This window comes from Rana temporaria, chromosome 3, assembly GCF_905171775.1.
Source record: "Rana temporaria chromosome 3, aRanTem1.1, whole genome shotgun sequence".
NCBI lineage: Eukaryota > Metazoa > Chordata > Amphibia > Anura > Ranidae > Rana > Rana temporaria.
This window is the reverse complement of record NC_053491.1, coordinates 75,346,977-75,365,840: the sequence shown is the minus strand read 5'-3', so window position 1 is coordinate 75,365,840 and position 18,864 is coordinate 75,346,977. Positions and strand designations below refer to the sequence as shown.

The 18,864-nt window shown below is 39.4% G+C and overlaps 1 protein-coding gene across 1 annotated transcript in view; it reads left to right on the top strand.

Annotated features, from left to right (window-relative positions):
• Positions 1–18,864, top strand: part of MYO1E (myosin IE) — a 267,148-nt gene that overhangs the window by 160,619 nt on the left and 87,665 nt on the right. Inside the window, exons 10-14 of the mRNA XM_040342781.1 lie at positions 1,225–1,421; positions 3,023–3,103; positions 3,188–3,274; positions 4,706–4,792; positions 6,545–6,712. Coding sequence (XP_040198715.1) covers positions 1,225–1,421; positions 3,023–3,103; positions 3,188–3,274; positions 4,706–4,792; positions 6,545–6,712 — 620 coding nt within the window. The remainder of the gene's footprint in view (positions 1–1,224; positions 1,422–3,022; positions 3,104–3,187; positions 3,275–4,705; positions 4,793–6,544; positions 6,713–18,864) is intronic.

Here is an 18,864-nt window from a genome sequence, read left to right as displayed (position 1 = left end):
AATATATTTCATATTCTAGGTTCTTCAAAGTAGCCACCTTTTGCAGCAGACACATCTCTAGAAGAGGAGACTGTGTGAATCAGGCCTTCATGGTAGAATATCTGCTAGGAAACCACTGCTAAAGAAAGGCAACAAGCAGAAGAGACTTGTTTGGGCTAAAGAACACAAGGAATGGACATTAGACCAGTGGAAATCTGTGCTTTGGTCTGAAGAGTCCAAACTTGAGATCTTTGGTTCCAACCCCCGTGTCTTTGTGCGACGCAGAAAAGGTGAATGGATGGACTCTACGTGCCTGGTTCCCACCGTGAAGCATGGAGGAGTAGGTGTGATGGTGTGGGGGTGCTTTGCTGGTGACACTGTTGGGGATTTAATCAAAATTGAAGGCATACTGAACCAGCATGGCTACCAAAGCATCTTGCAGCAGCATGCTATTCCATCCGGTTTGCGTTTAGTTGGACCATCATTTATTTTTCAACAGGACAATGACCCCAAACACATCTCCAGGCTGTGTAAGGGCTATTTGACCAAGAAGGAGAGTGATGGGGTGCAGCGCCAGGTGACTACCTCTTAAAGCTCATCAAGAGAATGCCAAGAGTGTGCCAAGCAGTAATCAAAGCAAAAGGTGGCTAATTTGAAGAACCTAGAATATGAAATATATTTTCAGTTGTTTCACACCTTTTTGTTATGTATAATTCCACATGTGTTAATTAATAGTTTTGATGGCTTCAGTGTGAATCTACAATTTTCATAGTCATGAAAATAAAGAAAACTCTTTGAATGAGAAGGTGTGTCCAAACTTTTGGTCTGTACTGTGTGTGTGTGTATGTATGTATGTATGTATGTATGTATGCATGTATGTGTGTGTGTGTGTATGTATATATATATATATATATATATATATATATATATATATATATATATATATATATATATATATATATATATATATATATATATATATATATATATATATATAAATATAAATTAGTATGTGAGTTGGGGACCTTAGATTGTAAGTTCCTTGAGGGTAACGAATGATGTAAATGTACATTGTATATGTAAAGCGCTGCGTAAATTGAAGGCGCTATACAAGTACCTTTTAATAATACCAAATCTAATTTTTTATTTTCCCTTTTGTATATTGTCTGTGAACGCCACATGAATAGTTATACAGAAATGACCCGAATATTTGCCCTGGATTGTAAAGGTCTTTTTTGTTTACAGTTCTAGCATTCCCTACATTCCTCCTGGGGATAAATGAAAGTCGCTTAAGAGAGAAGTTAACAAGCAGACAGATGGATAGCAAGTGGGGTGGCAAGTCCGAGTCAATCAATGTGACTTTGAATGTGGAGCAGGCCTGCTATACTAGAGATGCTCTCGCCAAGGCACTTCATTCACGAGTCTTCGATTACTTGGTAGATGTAAGTCATGTCTCAGGAGATGTAAAAATTACATATCAATTTTTTATCCTTTTTTTGGTCCTGTAGGATATAGCACATATAGTCGTTCTGATAATCTATAGTGTACAACTGTTTTATAATTTACTACAAGAAGTAAATGTAGTTAGTGTATAGAAGTAAATATAGTTTACTGTACTTGCATGCCAGAGCCCACTTTAACTCGGTTCCTGCCCTCTGGTGCTGGGATTAAAAATGTTTTAGTGACTTCTGTCGATTGCCAACGTTTTTTTCTTTGCTTGTAAATTGCATCTGCCTTGGGTGTCCATGCAACCTCCGATATAAGATCGGATTGTGATGGATAATTGTAAGCATGCCTTCTGTCCATGTATTTCAATGGCCTCCTGTAGCATTGAAGGATAAATTCACTTGTTTTAAAGTAGACCTCTACTTTAGTGGCTAATTTTTTCCCCAATATCCCACTAACCCTGTATAAAAATAAAAATAAATGCCAAACTTTACTCTTGCCTTTCTTCAGAGTGCTGTCCCCGACATCTACCTCAGTTCAGCACAGCCAATCAGGAGTGTCATTCTGCGCCACATTCTGTTTACATCCCCAAGTGGGAATAGCTGTAGTTTTTGTTTTAAATAAAACTTAAGAGGTACATTTTAAACTATATATAAAAAATAAATAAAAATTGGAGTGTTTTACGAATGTGTATTATACTGTGCTGGCTTTGTGAGTCTGAAGTTGGTAGATCACAAAACTGAATTAAATTTGAAAAAACAAAATTAAAGCCCATTCCCATGACCTGTAGTCACATGACCAGCAATCTTTCTGCTGTGTTAAGCAAATAACTCTGTAGGACTCGCAGGCTCCATGCTGAAGATTTCATATTATGAAGACCTAGTTGCAAAATAAAAAAAAGATCATACAAACAAGTGGCAGCTGTATTATTCCATTTGGACAGTTTTGGGCTGGACAAACGGCGCCCTTCTTCACATCTGTGTTCTGCAATGGAGAAGGGCGCTATCTGTTTAGCCCAAAACTGTTAATATGGAACACTACAGCTACTACTTGTTTTGTATGATTTTCTTTTTCTAAATAAATTAATAAGTGCAGCAATCTCCTTTTGATTATTTTATATATGGCCCCACAGGATGGTCTGATTGCTTGCACCTTTATGCTATAGCCGTGTTGCACTTCACCCGACCTTTATATTTATATATATATATATCTCTATCTATCTCTATCTATCTCTATCTATCTCTATCTATCTATCTATCTCTATCTATCTCTATCTATCTATCTATCTCTATCTATCTCTATCTATCTCTATCTATCTCTATCTATCTCTATCTATCTCTATCTATCTCTATCTATCTCTATCTATCTCTATCTATCTCTATCTATCTCTATCTATCTCTATCTATCTCTATCTATCTCTATCTATCTCTATCTATCTCTATCTATCTCTATCTATATATATATATATATATATATATATATATATATATATATATATATATATATATATATAATTACACACTCAATTTACAAAAAAAACTGTAGGAAATAATGCTTGGGTTTCAGTTGTCTTTACTTGGCATATTTTATTTTTTAGTCCATCAACAAAGCCATGGAGAAGGATCATGAAGAATACAATATCGGTGTTCTTGATATTTATGGCTTTGAGATTTTTCAGGTAAGTAACAGTTTAGGATTGTAGCTCCAATGGTATAAAGTAGTTATCTAAATAACACATGTACTTGTTTTTTTTTTTTTTCAGAAAAATGGTTTCGAGCAGTTCTGCATCAATTTTGTGAATGAAAAATTGCAACAAATATTTATAGAATTGACACTAAAAGCAGAACAGGTAAATCAACTGACCTAACCCAGTAGCGTTATAGAAGGTTGGCAAAATATCTGAGGAGGGCTGGTGTTAAAAGCATGGGCTTTCTGAGGTTCATGGGAGCTTGGCATATGCAATGCTTAAAGGGGTTGTAAAGGTACAATTTTTTTTTTCCTAAATAGCTTCCTTTACCTTAGTGCAGTCCTCCTTCACTTACCTAATTTTTCGATTTTGCTTTTAAATGTCCTTATTTCTTCTGAGAAATCCTCACTTCCTGTTCTTCTGTCTGTAAGTCCACACAGTAATGTGAGGCTTTCCCCCTGGTGTGGAGTGTCATGCTTGCCCCCTCCCTTGGACTACAGGAGAGTCAGGATGCCCACTAACACACAGCTCCTTTCTCTATCTGTAACGTAGAGAGAATCCTGACTCTCCTGTAGTCCAAGGGAGGGGGTGAGCACGACACTCCACACCAGGGAGAAAGTCTCACATTACTGTGTGGAGTTACAGACAGAAGAACATGAAGTGAGGATTTCTCAGAAGAAATAAGGACATTTAAAAGAAAAATCGAAGGATGAGGTAAGTGAAGGAGGACTGCACTAAGGTAAAGGAAGCTATTTAGGGAAAAAAATTACCTTTACAACCCCTTTAAGATGTAAAGGCAAATGGTTTTCTATGGTTTTTCTCAGTGCCCCCTCTCTGCGTTGGTGAACCAACTTGGCTCCTGTGCATCCAACATATTTAAATTAGATTTGATAAAAAAAAGGTAAAAGTCATGATGAGCAGCAGTTGTCAACCCAAACAAAAAAAAACATGCACTGGTCGATGATTTCAAGGGGTAGGGTCCATTTTTTTGGGGGTTTTGTTTTTTACTAAAGGACTTGTCAAAATGTTGTTGTGTTTTTACTCACTTTTGCACACTTTTTTGGGGTGAATGAGTAGAAGTACTTATTTAAATAGGAGGAGGGGTACAGGATCTGGGGGCCCCTTGTTAAATTGGGGGCTTTCAGAAGTCCTCCGATGCAACTTCATATTCACGGGGCCAGGGTTGTGGGGAAGAAGCCCTTGTCCTAATCAACATGGGGACAAGGTGCCTTGAAGGTTTTAAAAGAACATTGGCATTGGGATCCCCTATAAAAATCCATACCAGACCTGAAAGGGTCCATCCTTAACCTTCACTATTTTCTGGTTGTTAAGGATGCCGGCAGCTCCGCTCCTTATCGCTAACGCTCCTAAAGATTGCTTGCGCACTGCTTAACGCCAGCAAAAAAATGCTAACTGTTATTAGCAGTTTTTCCCCCTTAAGAAGTTTTTAGCTTCTAGTGTGCATTGGGCCTTATGTTGTGGGACTTATGACTGCCACGGGTTGGCCAGAATGCAATATTAATTTTTTAGCTATTTGCATTGCAGCATTATATGGTACACTTTTTTTTTATTTTTCTGTACTTTAAATTTCAGGAAGAATATGTTCAGGAAGGCATTCGATGGACCCCAATAGAATACTTCAACAATAAGATTGTGTGTGACCTTATTGAGAATAAAGTGGTAAGTGTGGGAAGAATAATATATATCTATACATTATTTCTCAAAGTGAGGTCTAGTTATGTTCTCTTAATCTGTGTTTTATGTAATCACTCTTACACATTCTATGTCACTAGGTTTAAAAGTAATGTATAGTGGCCAGGTTGGCCACAAGGCGCGAACGGACCCCACAACAATGGCGTCTGTCCCTTAAGTACCCCTCCCCAGCATGCACAGCGGGGTAACCACTCCCACTAATTCGTTGCTGAGGGGGACACTCAATGTACCATAACCTGACTGCTGCCACCCTTGGCCTGGGGTAATAACACCACCGAGCGATCAATGGTGGATCACTCCCAGCACAGCCATGGCTAGAACAGAGGCTAAATTGCCTTTAATAGCCAAATTACAGCTCAGATCCCCATTAAATATATATATTCTTTTTGTAGTTTGATACACTATATATGAAATATTGCACAGTTATTAGACTTCAATAGCTCAAGTTTAAATTTATGCACACAAGTGAATGAGTCAGAGTGGTGATAAACTAAGATTGGGTATCGCTTACCAAATGTCGTTTCACCAGTGTTTCAATTAGATATGCAATAATATCACTAGGTGGACATAGATTTAGGTTGCTTTTGTTGTACGGTCTGTTTTTAATTATAGCACAGTGGTGTAGTGAGTAGCAGTAAAAAGGGTTGCTGGTTTGAATCCCGACCACGACACTACCTGCCTGGAGTTTGCATGTTCTCCCTGTGCCTGTGTGGGTTTCCTCCGGGTACTCCAGTTTCCTTCCACACTCCAAAGACATGCTGGTAGGTTAACTGGCTTCTGCCTAAATTTGCCCTAGTATGAATGTGAGTTAGGGACCTTAGATTGTAAGATCCTTGAGGGTAGGGACTGATGTGAATGTACAATATGTAAAGCGCTGTGTAAAAAATAATAATAATAATATCATGTATTAAATGTTTGTTTAAAAAAAATGGAGGTATTTATAGACATTTAATTAATATATGTTTACAAATATATAATCTTAAAATACATTCTATTTGTCCTAAACAATTAATTTCACTTTTACCGATTCCATGAATTGGTGGTCTTTTTTGCTTGCTAATGTTTAACACCATAAAGCAATGTAAACCCTTTCTAGAACAAAGAATTGACAGTCTCATTCTATTGCATAATCCAAAATAAGAAGATTGTTTCTTAGATATTACAAAGCTATTCAAATCGTACCTTTATGTCCTATGACTAAATGTACATCAGGAAACTGTTTGTTAGAAAGCCATTTATTCCATACTGCATATAGCCGTTTCATACTTGTTGGCTATCATTAGTGCAGTGTATGGAAACCATGGCTTTGGCATTGGAGACTAATCTTTAACAACATATAGTGATACACAATTAAAAGCTAGTTCCATCAACTATCTTATTTGCCACTTAAGTCAACCTAGCCACTGATGCCTAAAATACAGCAGAGCACTATGTAGGCTAATATGCCATCTACTTATCTAGTGCTGTCCTTATATCTAGATCTGCCATAGCCCCCCCCCCCCCCCCCCCCAAAAAAATGAGTTTGCTGCAGTGGTGGGTGGTACATTTAGATTTATGGAAATGGTTCTATTTAGGTCATTGATGGGACCTCCATCTGTACAGAGATGCTGCCTCTTTTGCGCATTGTAAGGGCAATTATGAAGTATTGGTTCTGTATAATAGTTCACTGTCAATATAACTGTGTTTTGTTGATGTTGTACCACTCTTTTTACTTTCCAGAACCCACCAGGCATAATGAGTATTTTGGATGATGTATGTGCCACCATGCATGCCGTGGGAGAAGGGGCTGATCAGACGCTTTTGCAAAAACTCCAGATGGCTGTGGGGACCCATGAACATTTTAATAGTTGGAACCAGGGCATTATTGTTCACCATTATGCTGGAAAGGTAAGCCTGCATTCTCTGCATGCATTTGCAAAAACATTTACCAGAAGGGTTCAGCCTAGGCAGAAATAACTTTGGTAAGAGTTTTTTATTTTAACAATTCGATTCAAACATGATACTAAACTATTAAATGCTTGTTGAGGTCTAGGGGACAGGAAAAGCAATTTTAATTACCAGATTCGCTGCTCCCCTGGAAGATGCTCTCCTCCATTCCCATACGCTCCAACAGTGGACTGTCTCTCAGCTTTGAGTGCAGGCTATTGGCCTTGCTTTGGTCTGCAAGATGTCAGGGGCACCAGAGCATGCCGGAGAAGAGGCTGAGGGGGACTGGTCTTGCAGTGCGGAGGGGCCTACAGTTGCATAGCATCAAGAATTGAGAACTGATTTTTCTGGTCCTCTAAACATAAAAAAGCATTTAAAGGAGAGGTATGACCAAAGCTTTTCTGGTTATACTTCTCCTGTGGGTCACAGGACTATAATCGGTTCTGGACTCCTGTGACCCGTTTTCACCTTACAGCGGGCTAATACTCAATGTCGGCTGCCGTCACAGAGCCGGTCTAGGATCTGAAAAGATCCCATCCATATGGTTGGGATCCGCCCAGAGGACTGGACTGACCTTGGTCTCGGGCCTCACAGCAAGACGCTTGGAACCTGAGCGAACCCCTCCTGCCCCCTACACACCCCAGCTCTCCAGTGAGTGCTGAAGAGGCAGATAGCCGATGACTGACAGTAACCCGCTCTCTGCAGGCTAAGGGCCGAGAGATGAGCGATCAGTGGTGTTTAATCGCTTAGTTTGCAGTCTTTAAAGTGAGGGGGGGGGCAGCTGCAGCTGGGTTTGGTGCTGCAGCCATCTCGGCGAGTATGATTTTATCTATTTTTTGCGATTCCCATACGTCTCATTTAAAGCTTAACTTTTGTTTGCTTGTGACTTTTAACAGTTTGTTTGGACCAAACTTGTCCCAATGAACTATTTGCTTCACTAACATGAGTCCACTGGGAGGGCTGTCAGCAGGTTGGGGACCTCCTCTCCTGTTCCCGGGACAATATCTAGTCGGGCTGAGTGCTGCTCAACCATTCACAGGAAACGTATGTCATCAAAAAAATTTGTTTCAGGATTGCTAAACTGCAAGGTTAAACAAAATTGGATCTCCCATTTCTGAAAGTTCTTTCTATGGTGAATATTTTTGAAAGTTCCAGTGAATCTAGTTACATGGGCTAGAGCTAATATGGTGAATGTGCCACCCAGTGAATGTTGACAGAAGTTTAAGTGGTTGTAAAGTCACGGAACACAATTACTTGTATCCTCTCTGTTTTAGCAAGATAGTTAGTATGTTTTGTTTGTGTGGTTTTTTTTTTTCAATTATAATTCTAAATACCTTTTTTGCACAGCTCCACTGTGTGGTCACGTGATCTCTGTCCGCTCTCCTTTCCCGATCTAAGAAAAGCAGTGTAAAGGGCTGAGATTCCCCTCCGACGCCAGCCAGCATGTGCAAGAAAGTATTTAGCATTATAATAAAAAACTTTATGTGCATGGGATGACAATAAGTCTGAATAACACAATCTCATGTGGACGGTATGGTCTTATTTGTGATATTCCTCTCGGTTTGATGCCTTTGTTGCAGTTCAGGTCTAATGCCACGTACACACCATCACTTTCATCACTTTGATGAAAAAAAAAGAAATTTTTAAAAACGTCAATTTAACCACTTAAGGACCAGCCCATGTACATATACGTCCACAATATGGCACGTACAGGCACATGGGCGTATAGGTACGTCCTCGCCTATTAGCGGGTGGGGGGTCCGATCGGGACCCCCCCCGCTACATGCGCGGCGCGGCTATTTGTTTATAGCCGCTCCGTCGCGATCGCTCCCCGGAGCTGAAGAACGAGGAGAGCCGTGTGTAAACACGGCTTCCCCGTGCTTCACTATGGCGGCGCATCGATCGCGTCATTCCCTTTATAGGGAAGACACGATCGATGACGTCATTCCTACAGCCACACCCCCAAACAGTTGTAAACACATACTAGGTGCACCCTAACTCCTACAGCGCCACCTGTGGTTAACTCCCAAACTGCAACTGTCATTTTCACAATAAAGAATGCAATTTAAATGCATTTTTTGCTGTGAAAATGACAATGGTCCCAAAAATGTGTCAAAATTGTCCGAAGTGTCCGCCATAATGTCGCAGTCACGAAAAAAATTGCTGATCGCCGCCATTAGTAGTAAAAAAAAAAAAAAAAATAAAAATGCAATAAAACTATCCCCTATTTTGTAAACACTATAAATTTTGCGCAAACCAATCGATAAACGCTTATTGCGATTTTTTTTACTAAAAATAGGTAGAAGAATACGTATCGGCCTAAACTGAGGAAAAAAAATGTTTTTATATATGTTTTTGGGGGATATTTATTACAGCAAAAAGTAAAAAATATTGCTTTTTTTTCAAAATTGTCGCTCTATTTTTGTTTATAGCGCAAAAACTAAAAACCGCAGATGTGATCAAATACCACCAAAAGAAAGCTCTATTTGTGGGGAAAAAAGGACGCCAATTTTGTTTGGGAGCCACGTCGCACGACCGCGCAATTGTCTGTTAAAGCGACGCAGTCCCGAACTGTAAAAACCCCTTGGGTCTTTAGGCTGCATATTGGTCCGGGGCTTAAGTGGTTAAATGACCGTGTGTGGGGGGAAACGTTGTTTTATGTCTTGTGAAAAACGGCAAAAAAAAATTGAAGCATGCTTCAATTTTTTGTGTCGTTTTTCAAAACGTCGTTTTTTGTTTCACAAAAATTGACCGTGTGTAGCAAAAAAACGACGTTTTTAAACCCGCGCATGCCCAGAAGCTAGTTATGAAGCGAGCTTCAATGGAAAAAAGTGGTGAACATAACCTCGCTTTGCTAGAGCATTGTGAAAAAACGATGGTGTGTAGGCAACGTCGTTTTTGAATATTGAAGTTTAAAAAACGTTGTTTTTTACTTCACAGAAAATGTCGTTTTTTCCATCACATAAAGTGATGGTGTGTACGCGGCATTAGATTTCAGGTGTTTCCTGGAGCCTCCCCTGGGCGCTACTTGGGGCCCCCCCCCCCTTTTTTATTTATCCTTATTTTCTTGTTCCCAATACCATTTCCTATTAATTTTCTGTGATAGATGGTTGCATTACCTACCTAATTTGATGCTGCCAACATTTCCTGAAATGCCTTGGAGGTATTTACAGAGTCCTCTGTCTACCGTGTAAACATGAATAAGTTTGAATGATGAGCGCAAAAATAAGTGAATGGTGAATATCCACAAAATGATAAAATATAAATAGGATCCCCAATACAGGGGAAAACCAATAAGTGAATGAATTATGATCTAAATAAAATAGACCAATCACTCAAAACACTGTGGCTGTGATAGTAAACAATGAAGCAAAAAGTCCTGTGTTATAAAAAAATTAAAAATAAATATATATAAAATCAATATAAATGAAAGTCCCAAAGTGATCGACAATAATCTTGTGCATCCAAATCAGAAAATGTTTACACGATCCCACCGGCAGCTGAGCTCACGGAGCGCTTACCTTCCTGATGTATATAAACAGCATGTGGATGCTCAGATGGAGACTTAAAAACCTTCCTTCTGCTGGGACGAGCTGGTCCAATCCTCGATCCTGTTGCCTGGAGAGCGTCACCCTCACTGTGTGTGGTCCGGGGCTACACCAAAATGGAGGCTCCGTGCTCAGATCATATACAGGCCATCGATCGAGTGTAAAAGAAGGAAAGAGGAAAGGAGCTCCAAATGGTGAAATATTTCACGGCAATCGATTTATTAAAAGTCCAAATAGTAAAATGCTCAACATGAGCTTGAATTAAAACGTTGAAACAGCAAGTATCTAATGTGCGGATGGAACGTTACGTCACTTCCGGTCACGTCTAATCAGGGCCTTACGCGTTGCGTCACGACACGTGACTTCATCAGAGGCTGGGGATTGGCTAGACGGATTCGCTTTATATAGGCTAATGAACGGAAGTCAATAGCGGCCATTTTTAAGAATGGATTGCCCATCGAATCTATCGCGGCCATCTTGTGTAAGGGAAACACATGGATGGCGGACAATCAGATCCATTTAAAACCAAGTATTGGCAAACAAAATGTGGGAACATCTTAGCATCATATCAAATATGAGCAATGATCCTTGTTGTCATATGTATTAAAAATAGTCTAATTTAATGGATATATTAAAAAGCAAGGACTGTATATTCAAATCTATTGCTGAATTAATAAAATGCATAATAATAAAAATATAAAATATAGAAAAAATGGCACAAAATAGTGTCACAGCCACACACACAATTGAATAGAAATTTGCGTGGGGGCTACCTCAATATCATCAAATAGGAGGGATTTAAATTGAACTAGAAGACTAGACCAAAAGTGATGCTAAATCCCATCCTTGACAATAAAATGCATAAAATTAAAAATTACTTATAAAACAATTAACATCAAAGTCCACATTTAATCCATCAGGCACTAATGTATGTAAAGTGTGTATCCATTGGGATTCCTTTTGACTGATGGTTCTAACTAAATGTGCCCCCCTCCATGGTTTTTTGAACTTATCAATAGCCCAAAAGGATAAATCCCGTGGATTCTTATTGTGGAACTTCTCAAAATGTCTACTGACATTGTGTTTGTCAGAACCCTTCAAAATATTCTTGATGTGTTCTTTAATACGGACCATTAATGGTCTTTTAGTTCTGCCTACATATTGTAGATTACATGTACACTGTAATACGTACACCACACCCTCAGTGTGACATCTAATGAAGTCTTTTATGGGATGCATTACATTAGTGTGTGTACCCAAAAATTCTGTTCTCATTAATTGAGGACCCCTTGCGTGCAAACATGCAAAACAATATTTGCACGGAAAGAAGCCCTTTTTGTTAAAAAACGTGTATCCACTCCTAGGGGGAGGATCAATCACATTTTTAACGAGCATGTCTCGGACGGTCGGCGCTCTTTTATAGACAATATTAGGCCGAGTAGGCAGAATCTTTTTCAGATGTTTGTCTGCTGTCAATACATGCCAGTATCTTTTAAATACTTTTTTCTACCGTGTAAACAGTTTTCCACTGGTTACTTTCCTGTAGTCAGTTGATTGATATTCTACATTTTAATGAATTATGTGAAGGTCTTCACAGCTATGTCTTTTAGATGAACATTATTTCTACCCATGGTTTTGTTTGTACCTATGCGCCCTGTTTGATTTGATATATTATCAGAATTTTGTTTTTTGTTTTTTTTATACCTGATTTTTACTGTTTGAAAGTTTTTAATAAAAAACAATTCAACATAATTAAGAAAAAAAAAATCTTGACATACTGTACTAAATATCTTGCTAAAACAGAGAGGATACAAGTAATTGTATTATGTATTAACAGGCAGGAGGAAAGGGGAGGGGCGGTACACATAGGGGGACATAGGAACAGGCTGGATTAACCAGGAATTTTAGAACATAGAAAGGGACAAATTACACTGCAGAAGCACTATGTTATTGATCATGCTTTAAAATAAACTTTCTTTTTGTTTTGTTTAGGGTTACAACCACTTTAAAATAAATAAAGTAGTAGCTTTTTCTTTAATGTTGTCCCAGTGTTCTTCATAGTGCTGAACATTGTTCTTAAATTCCATTTAACACTTCACCAGTTTATTTTATTTTTTCTCCATGTGTTTTTTTTTATTATTTTTCCTGGGGAGCCATCCCAAAGTGCTTTATCAGTGCACAGTTTGTGTTTATGAACTGAATTAATCCACAATTAATCTGTGTAAAGTCTGCCTGGTGAGATTTTTTGCAGTGTCTTCATTTTTTGTACCGACATGCGGATCCTAATAAACCTGCTGTAGTGTTTATTTAATACTCCCTATGTGTATGCATTTATGTTTAATTGCCCAAGAATGTGCTGACAGACATTTACACTTTGTCCTGTTCGTTCATTTCTTTAGAATCATGTTGTGGTCAACCGTAAAACTGGAAAGCAGATTTAATTTTTATCAGCAGCATGGCCTTAAGTGAAAATTTCGAATCAAAGCAATCTGGAAATTTAATTAGCGCCAAGAAATGATTAATTACAGCTCTGTGAATGGTTGTTCACATTCCTGGAAGTCGTGGTGACACAGTGATTTAGAATGGTTCTTTATAATTCTGCTATTTTACAAAGCCGCCAAGTGTTTTGCCATTTTAAACCAATGTTCAATGTGACAGTGCAGTCATACCTAAAATAACAGTACATATTGTACAAATATATAATTCAGTTCATTATTTGTCATCTGAATATTGAATTGGCTGAATTCATGTTTCAAATACATACAGTAGTGGAACCTCGGTTTATGAGCAATGCGGTTGACAAGCGTTTTAAAAGACTAGCACCCTTTTTAAAGAAATTCTGCCTTGTTTTGCGAGTGTTATCTGTCAAAATTAGCATAATTCAAGCTAATGTGGCCGGCAGTACCGCATTTGGCCTGAGGTAGGGGGGACACCGGAGCCGAACGTCGCAGTTCGGAAATGCACGGAAAGACCCAAGGACAGCTTGGCTCGTGAACTGGGTTTTTCCGAGGTCAGCCGAAGTGTCCTCGAGCATTCCGGGCGTTTCTGAGGCTCTCCAGCGCCCCCCTGTTTCTGGCTGCATGCGGTATTGCATGCCATTAAAGTCAATGCGGAACAAATTATTTTCGTTTCCATTGACTTCAATGAGGAAACTCGCTTTGATATGCGAGTACTTTGAATTAGAAGCATTCTCCTTGAACGGATTTGCTCGTAATCCGAGGTTCCACTGTACATGGAATTGTCTGGCATGTGAATTAAGCTGCAATTCTAATAAGTCTTGTGATTCAGATATCCCTGCAGGACAGCAATCTGCTCAGTGACTTCACTCTTTTAAAATACAGTTAAAGAGAAATATATTTTTTGGATGGTTGGTTATACGATAATCTATTGTATACGTTTTTAAGATGATGAATTTATATATGTAATTTTACCATATCTATACTTTAATTTACAAAAAATAAAAATAAATGCATTGATCCACAGAGAACTACAGGTTGGCTAAACAGCCAAGCAATCATCTCCTTTTTAGGAAGGCTGGCTTTTCTTGAGATCTCAAATTAATCTGTTGGATTTGGGTGTTCACATTTTGTGTTATTTTCTACTTGAGCTACTGAGCTCTGCAAACAGGCTTTTTTAAAGCTGGAGAAAAGGAAGTTGCAACTTTATTATCTTTGGATTGTAAGCTCTAATGAGCAGGGCCCTTTACAATTCACTACAAGAGGAATCATTGTAACTTTACTGCCTCTCTCCATTAAAGCACTGTGCAAAACATGGAGCTTTATAAATCCTGTATAATAATCTTAATTTACAACAATTTCATAATTTCTTTTGTGAAAAGTATTTCTTAAAATGTTAGAACACGTAGCTTGAAGTGAGGGACAGCTAAAGCAACCTTTTCTTGGGCTTAGATACATAGGGCCTGATCCACAAAAAGCCGGCGTAACTTAATTTTTCCCGTTTAAGTTACACCGCCGCAAAATCTCTACCCAAGTGCCCGATCCACAAAGCACTTACCTAGAAATTTTGAGCGGTGTAACTTAAATCCGTCCGGCGCAAGGCGTTCCTAATCTAATGGGGCGAGTCCCATTTAAATTAGGCGCGCTCCCGTGCCGGAAGTACTGCGCATGCTCCCGACGTGCATTGCACAAAATTACGTTGCGCCGAGTTTTGTGAATCGCGCCGGGTCAAAAAAGTTGCGTCGGGGGGGAAAAAAGAGATGCGGCGGGAAAAAAAAAAATTAAAAAAAATTTGACAGCGTCGAGGGATAGAAGGGTCTACTTTTACATGGTGTACTAACTTTACACTTTGTAAAAGCAGCCCTAATTTTGCGACGGCAAACTAATACTTACGGAGAAAAACGAATCGTAAAAGCTTTGTGGATCTCCGTAAGTGCTAATTTGCATACCGACGCTGGATTTCGGCGAGAAATGCCCCCAGCGGCGGACGCGGTACTGCATCCTAAGATCCGACAGTGTAAGTCCCTTACACATGTCGGATCTTCTGCCTATCAATGAGAAACTGATTCTGTGGATCAGTTCCATAGATGGAAACAGGGATACGACGGTGTATCAGTAGATACGCCGGCGTATCCCTTTTGTGGATCAGGCCCATAGTTTTCAATGAAACCTATTCACAATGTGTTGCATTGCAGCACATAATGAATAATCCTCTTTTTAACACAATACACATTCGTGCATATCAAATCACAAAGGGACAATGCATGCATTTCTTGGCACTGAGAGAATTTATTTGCTGCTGAGGTCTGTTCTTTTAAGGTAGAGGGGAGGAGGAGTCACTGGAGCCAAAGTGCTTCCCTGTCCCTACCCCTGTCATGCAGGATAGACCAGAAAAGCCAGATTTGTCTCTAGTTTTATTGCTTTAGACATATTATAGCTACTTTTTGAACTTTTGTTTTTGCAAGTTTATTGAGGAGTTGCACAGTACGATAATTATAAAATGTGAGATAAAGTACAGTTAGGCTCCATGCACACTGGGCTTAAAGTCTGTTCTCTCGGGAATAAGAAATGCTCATATAGAGCATTTTTTGTACAAAGTTTAGACACGTTTAGGAGAGTTTTTACTTTTTTTTTTTTTTTTCTCCAAGCTCCAATCAGAAATGTGAACCAGGTTTTTTTTTTGTTTCTGCCTCTAAACGTTAAACTCAAAATATGCCTGTAATCGTCTTAATGTTCATGGACACATAGGATAACATTGAGCTGCTTCTAAAGGCAGAACACAAAACTCCTGTAGAAGCAACGTTTTTTAAGCCAGTGTGCATGGAGCCTTATGCAGTACTAATACAAAGGTTTAGCAGACAATCTCTGAGGAAATAAAACCACACAAACATACACAGCAGTGGTTGATAAACTTGAGATAAGGCAGGGAAAGGGCTATGGAAGAGTCACGGAGCTGAGAATGGTCGTAAAAATGTTGGCTAGTCATTTGGAAAACTGAGGTTTACTGTATATATATTTAGTTAATTATCTTTTGTGTCAAATAGAATTTATCATCCTTGGTTCCATGGATTTCCTTTCCTGAGTAGCTTTGAAGTTCATTTAACTACTTCAATACCGGGCATTTCCCCCCTTCCTGCCCAAGCCAATTTCAGCTTTTATCGCTGTCGCTTTTTAAATGACAATTGTGTTATGTTGTTCCCACAAATAGAGCTTTATTTTGGTGGTATTTGATCACCTCTGGGGTTTATATTTTTTGCTAAACAAATAAAAAAATACAGAAAATGTTGGAAAAAAAATGTTTTTCTGCCTTTCTGTTATAAAACATTTAAAATAAAATGGGCACTGATGGACAGCACTGATATGCGGCACTGATGGGCATTGGTATGCGGGACTGATTGGCAATGATGGGCACTGATAGGCGACAATGGACACTGATGGGTGGCACTGACTGGCATTCTTTGTGTGCACTGTGTGGCATCCCTGGTGGTCATTAGTGATGGCAATCCCTGGTGGTCCTGGTGGCATCCCTGGTGGTCCTATGTGGGCATCCTGGGGGGGGCTGTGCTGATAATCAATCAGCGCAGGCCCCCCCTTCCAGGAGAGCAGCCGATCAACTCTACTTGCATCTGTCAGACACGTGTGAGGAAAAGCCGATAAATGTCTCTTCCTGTTTTACATCGTGATCAGCTGTGATTGGACACAGCTGATCACGTGGTAAAGAGTCTCCTTCGGACTCTTTACCTAGATCGGAGTTGCGGTGAAGACATTCATGTCTTCCATAGTGTGGTCTGGTGGTGAGAAATTGTGTGTGGAAATCGTCTTTCTTATGTTCTTTAATGGTGTGTCTGTGTAAATTCTTTCTTTCTTGTAATTTCTGTCCTCTTTCGACAACGTAAGATCTTTTTTTGCATTGGACAAGATAATCAACATTACTGAGGGTACAGTTGTATGATCCTGTTGTATTGAAGATACCTTTTGTGTGTGTGACACTTTTTAATTGGTTTGCTGGCTTTCAGGCAGCCACCCATCCTCACACATAAATTAATCAGCAGGAACCTTAATTATGATGATAAAGTCAAGTAAAGGAACCAAGCCTTGCAAACTGTGTGCAGCTTAGTGGCAAACATTTCTGCCAGAATTTTGATATCAGTAGGTAATAGGAAGATTGGTTTATACAATTCACAATATCTAGGGTCCTTGGCAGGCTTAATGAGTACAATTAATGCCTGTACAAAAAGTAGAGAACAGTTTGACCCATTTCATTCTATCTTCAGTAAGTGCGGTGCCAGAATGGAGGATTAACCCTTAAAATCAGTGTGTAGTCCATTAATCCCAGGAACTTTGCAAATAATAAAAAACTGTAGAATCAAGTATTCCTCTGTCATGAAAACAGAATCTAAGGCACTAGATGGTTCATCCTTGGGCTAGTTGGTTTGTGTAGTTTGCGTTCTCCAAACTATGCCCTGGCAAGGTTGAGTGTACCATGCCGAGGACTGCTTGGAAGAGGTGGTCCGGTGCATGGTTCACTTGAAGTCCAGTACAGTTCGCTTTAGTGTGAACACAAACCACGCTTGAGCAAAGAACTCTTCATAGATCATGGAGCACAGAAAAAGGGATCACTGTGGTCTGGCTGGCAGAGGTGATGTTGTAAGCATGCCCAGGAATTCTGCCATTAAAGAGCAATTTGAGTACAAACCATGCCAAGCGCTGAGCTTTTCATGGATCCCTGAGCATGAAGGCAGTAAAATATAAAAATGGTGTAGCAGCTACAGGATCAGTCTGGTTGATGAGATTACACGCCACACATCTTTCTCAATGAACTGGTAGGCTCGGCCCCCCACATCTTCTGTATTTCCCATGGTATGTTTCAGGTCAGTTGAAATGTACTCTGTGCACTGTATAACTATCTATACAGCAGTGTTGTCATAAGAGAAATGTGAAGACGATTATTGACATGCTGAACCACTAGCTTTAAAGGGTTGGCTCACCTGGTGGAAGGATGAACGAACACCAAACACCTTCCCCAGCCCTCTGGTCCCCGCTCTACTTACCTCTGGGGTTCCTGAGATGTCGGCACCTGCACAACCAGTGGTCTGGGGGTTCTCAAATCTCTGTTTTTCTCCCTTTTCTTCATAAGTGCTTTCAGGATAGGCCAAATAAATTCTAGGGCTAACCAATCGGAGTCCATCTGATCTGTCCTGGAAGCACTGGAGGGAGCGTAGGGAGAAAAGCAGGGATTTTAAATACATGCTGACATCTCAGGAACCCCATGGGTAAGTACATGGTAAACTGGGGGGGGGGGGTGGAAGTGATGTCCAGTGTTAATTCACCTTTATATCTATATATATATAAAACTCAACGTGTGTGTGTGTGTGTGTGTATGTATGTATGTATGTATGTATGTTCCAGCATCACGTCCAAACGGCTAAAGATATTAACATGAAACTTGGCACACATGTTACTTATATGTCAGCAAAACATAGGATAGGTGGTTTAACCCTTACCCACCCCCATTTGCCATGGTCTGGGTTTTTCTTTAAAGTCCCATTCAACTCTATGGGAAATACATGTTACTTCATAACTTCCAAACGGCTGTAGATATTTCGATAACACTTGGTCACATGTTACTTATATGTCCACTTAAACTATAGGATAGTTAATTTATCCCTTAAATACCCCCATTTGTGAGGGTCGGGGTTTTTGTTTAAAGTCCCATGCAAATCAATGGGAAATGTATGTTCCCACATAACTTCTGTACGCCTGGAAATATTTCAATAATACCTGGTACACATATTACTTATATGCCAAATAAAAATATATGACAGTTAAATTAACCCTTACCTACACCCTTATATAAAAGATGGGTATATTTATATTACTATGATTTTCCTCCCCAAAAGGTTAAGATAGGAAGACCGGGCAACGCCGGCTATTCAGCTAGTTAGAAATAAATTGAAATACAACCAGGTTAGAGAAGTTGGGGGAAAAAGACAGAAATCCTTATATGCATATTTCCAGATCGGTGACTGGCATAGAATCAAGAGGATCGGAATTAATGTCAGGTACCTACTGTTTTTTAAAGTGGTAGTAAAGTCCTTTAAAAAAAAAA